Genomic DNA, 4,632 nt, shown 5'->3' with positions numbered 1-4,632 from the left:
AGACTAAGAGGATTCTTGTGAAAGGTAAAAGTTCGAAAGGCCCGCTGTGGGTGGCTGAACATGAGAGTAATCACCAAGAACCACAGCTTGTCCATTTGTACCAAGATAAAAAAAAAAAGTTTTGTTTTCCTTCCTGTCATAATTACATTGTTTACTTATGTGTAGTTTGTAAAAAGCTTGCCTTCCTTAGTTACTTATAACAGGGTTTATACATGAATGAGTAACTCTTATTTAATGCTTTTTAATGCTCTTAGAAATAATCTTAATGCCATCAGCAAATACCCATGACTTTATATATATATATATATATATATATATATATATATATATATATATATATATATATATAGGGCAAAATCCTTCACCATTTTCACCGTGGACAGGCTTCAACCATGTCCAGTTCCTTGTTTTCCCGCCACTTTGGTTCAAATTTGCATTTTTTTCCCCATTCTCTAGCCTTTTCTCCACCTCAAGCTTCTTTTCCGAAGCATTTTAATGCCACGATTATCAAATGTATTGAATTTTAATGCCAATTAAGGCCTTAATTTAAAAAATAATAATTTAATGACTTTTAATGATTTTTTATTACCTGCAGAAACCCTGTAAGCCCATGTGGCAATACATTGCATCCAAGGTGCTGTTTCTTGGGCTGCAAATATTCATATAGAACCTTATTATACTTCTACTATTCACTAGTAGAAAGCATTGGCATCAGCGTCACATTTTCCACTGCTGCTCTAAAATAACTAGACTGACTTAATTACCTATTTTCTTTGCCTTATGTTTTAGAATAGAATAGAAAATCCCTTTTTTTCCCACAAAGGGGAAATTCTGGTGTTTAGAGCAGCATAAAGACTATAGAAAAAAAATTGTCACACAAATGTGGACCTTAGAAAGATTTTTAAGAATAACGTAATAGTGAAGAGTTAAAAAATAAACAATAAAATACTGTACTGTAAAGTGTTTTAACAATATAAAAAAAACTGCAACTGGAGAATAAATAATATACAGCTATGGAAATTTAGTTTGCTGATAAGGGAAAATGCCTGTTTAAATACCTCAGCTAACGTCCTTTGTCACTATATCAAGCTAAATCTATCATGCTGGTTGCATTTCTAAGTAGGCAGACCAATCCTGCTGCTGGTGTAATGTCAATGTCAGGTTCAGGAGAATATATGTCATATCTGTAGACTCCACACATCCTGGATGAAAGGCATCTTGCAAATACCCTGACATTAGTCCATAACTACAGCAAATCTGAAAGATAATTCAATAAATTCTAAATCTGTATGATAACCTGAGGGGGGCTGTGGCATTCTGATATACTGTGACGTTTGCAAGACAACGCAGGCTAGCAATAGATTTCATAATAAAATACAGACATAGGAGGCTGATCCCTCCATCCAAAGAAGAATGGATCAGAAAATCAATCACGATTTAAGAAAGAACTTATGCAACCAGGTTACTACACCTAGTTACCCCCTAATACGCATTTTATGCAAGGAATAAGACGAATATCATGAGAAATCAAAGTTTTAAATCAAGTAACAAATATTAAGCGCTTTTGTTACACATTTCCGAGAGACAACATAATTATAAAACGATTTCAGTGGGAAGTAAAGATGCTAATTATGGTGACAAGAAATGCTTCAACTGTCATCTTGTTTATATACAATGTTTTAAGTCGAATACAAGTAATTTTGGATGATAATGGACATCTGTGTAGATAGTAGCTATAGTATGTAACAGAAGAGGTGGGGGAAAATGAAGGTAGTTAGCTACATTGAACCTGTAAGCTAAAGACACATGTAGGGCTGTGGCTGTTTGTTCTGACTGCTAACGACAACAGTTCCTTTCTTTTAACTGACAGCGTTAAATAAAATAACTTTAGACGATAAAACCAACTGTCTAACGGTATATATACCGCAGAGGACAGTTTTACTTTACCTGAAGTGTTTTTGGATGATCCAGATGATCGTTAGGCAGCAGGAGTCCGGTGGATAAACAACATCAAGCTAGCTGCTCCTGAGCTGTTAGCAGCTTAGCTTCTGCTAACATAAAAAAACACTCAGAGCCGTTTAACAGCTGCGCATCAGTTTAATGAAACCCCTCTAATCATAGCTTTAAAGCCGACTGGTGGGCAAACAGCATCACTCGGTACAGGACAAAAAGGCTGTGTAGTTGTTTTGGTCCACCTATCGATAGCACAGGGGAAAGAAATTTCGGTGTTGAGGTAAAATGAAAGAACTTCCAGTTGGCTCCACAGTTCACTTCCGGGTCTCAGAGACTCTTTTTACTGAATAGTTAAAAACATGGCATATACCTATAATAAAAAAAATACAAAATATGTATATATATATATATATATATAAATGTGACTTATTTATCTATCTATCTATCTATCTATCTATCTATCTATCTATCTATCTATATATATATATATATATATATATATATATATATATATATATATATATATATATATACAACATATATATACATATATACACACATGAATATGGGTTTTCAATTGGTATTTCATTATTTATATGAAGATCTTTTTAAATTTCTGGTAATATGATCTCAAATAGTATTAAAGGCACAAAATCAAGCCTTTTCTGTATTTATCTCAGTCCCTTAATTGAAATCCTGATGAAAACATTTTAGCAGATTTAAACAAAGGAGAGCGTTAAAGAGGATGATAAAGAGGATCTATGATTTATAAATACCACAAAGAGAAATAATCAAAGATCTGTGATCTTTGAAGATTTTGCTGTATATACCAACCTTATGAAATGTTATAAATATTAAAAGAAGTTATTTTGGTAAAAGGGGTTGCAGTAAAGTATTAACAGCGGAGGTGCCCATGATTGTGTTTGGAGATTTTATCTTTTGTTTTTACACATTTTTATAGTACATGCTAATAAGGGTGGATGAGGCTGTAAAAGTGATTCTAATCACACTTCAACGTACACGGTACATATCTAAGTAGTAGTAGGCTATGTAAGTAGTATAATTTTGACAGGAAATTGAATAAGCTCTACCCCTAATTAATCTATCGCAGTTTGTTTATGATCATGGGTAAGTTGGCAAAAAACACCAGTGGTGTGTTGGTTCTCGTCTTTTATTTTTCTGAGAAAAGGATTTTATAGATGTCCCAAACATTCAGAAATACCTTTAGAGTGCCCTATGTTCCTCTTTGTACTTCTTGTACATTCTCAGGTTATGCAAAATATTTTTCCTGACTTTGCAGTTTCCATCCTACTGTGCATGCAGATACTGTTATCTCAGCTGTTTGATACTGTTAAACAGGCTTCTTGCTGGCATGGAACGCCACCCTTTCCAGTAGCTGGCCAGACTCCCTTAAACACCATGAAGGTTTTTTTTTTTTTTTTTTTTTTTCATTACATCTGAACCTTCCAGCTCAAACTTTCAGATTTTCTGGAACACTGTTCTTTCTGCTGCAGGATTGTTACCAGCAGTTTCCTGGATGTGGGGCTTTTGCAATGCAAAGCAATGCAAACTGCATACAGGTCGTTGGAGATAATAAATGCAAGAAAAAGAAGATACATCTGCGTTCTTTTAAATCAGTCAGATGTTAAAATAAGTAGATGGGATGATTTCGGATTAAATATTATGCAACTATGATCATCAAATAAATATTAATCCTTGTTGTTAGCTTGATTAACAAGAAGGGGTCCCCCGCTGATACTTTCTTCTTGCAAATAAAACAAAGATGGCAGCATTTAGGAACATTGTTTGATGTCGTTTCATATTGTTGTTATTGTATATTTTAATATCTACCAATGTTTTTATTCTCTGTAAAAAGTTGTAATACTTTTTCTGTTCTATTTATATGACTATGAACCTGATCTTCTTTATTCTATGCTCTATATTTGGAAATCTAAATCTGTCAACATGTCTGTCCATTTGAAAAACCTTACACCCAAAGCATATTTATTGTATTTGTGAAACAATCCTGAAGGTAATTCCTACTTTGAGGTTGTTTCATAAATTTACATTTTCCCCGTTTTTCAGGACTTAAACACTTGATTTAAATAAATAGGTAATTGGATGGCCAGATCCTTAGTGAGTATATAAATAAAATATTTGCAACTGTCTTCAAAATCTTGGGATCAATGGAAACAACCTTCAGTACACAAAGCCTCAAAAACTAGCATTATAGCATTAAACACCATATATTGGTGTTTAACTCTATATCAATATGACAGACAAATTGAACGATCATATGTTTTATTGAAAATATTTTTTTTTTCATGTTAAACTTTGATTTAATACTGCAATCAGAAATTAACATTGATGTAAAGAAAAGGTGGGAACTTGTCTTCAGGAATGAACTTTGATGACATTTCAAAATGAGAGGTTGTGAAGGAAAGGACCCTCTGGAGCTCTTCTTTACTCAACACCTTTCATGAACTCCAGGAACTCTGTTAGAGACAAAAGAGACAGAATCCATAAATAAATCCAGTGTTTAAAGACATAAACATATCAGCGTTCCCCTTCAAACATGGACTGCTGGAGAAAGATGGATGGATGGATGGATGGATGGATGGATGGATGGATGGATGGATGGATGGATGGATGGATGGATGGATGGATGGATGGATGGAT

General features: G+C 33.8%; 2 protein-coding genes across 2 annotated transcripts in view; both read right to left on the bottom strand.

The window, feature by feature from the left end:
- The window catches only part of dedd (death effector domain containing), a 17,163-nt gene extending 14,915 nt beyond the window's left edge, over window positions 1–2,248 (bottom strand). The window contains exon 1 of the mRNA XM_015384293.1: window positions 1,948–2,248. The gene's annotated coding sequence lies outside the window, so the exon portion shown is untranslated. The remainder of the gene's footprint in view (window positions 1–1,947) is intronic.
- Window positions 2,249–4,223: 1,975 nt separating this feature from the next.
- The window catches only part of LOC107090710 (troponin C, slow skeletal and cardiac muscles-like), a 3,738-nt gene continuing 3,329 nt past the window's right edge, over window positions 4,224–4,632 (bottom strand). The window contains exon 6 of the mRNA XM_015384262.1: window positions 4,224–4,448. Within this exon, the coding sequence (XP_015239748.1) occupies window positions 4,417–4,448 (32 nt within the window). The 3' untranslated portion in view covers window positions 4,224–4,416. The remainder of the gene's footprint in view (window positions 4,449–4,632) is intronic.

Source organism: Cyprinodon variegatus, unplaced genomic scaffold (genome assembly GCF_000732505.1).
Source record: "Cyprinodon variegatus isolate N-32 unplaced genomic scaffold, C_variegatus-1.0 Scaffold309, whole genome shotgun sequence".
NCBI classification, from domain to species: Eukaryota; Metazoa; Chordata; class Actinopteri; order Cyprinodontiformes; family Cyprinodontidae; genus Cyprinodon; species Cyprinodon variegatus.
Note: the sequence above shows the minus strand (reverse complement) of the source record. Positions and strands in the feature narration are given on the sequence as shown.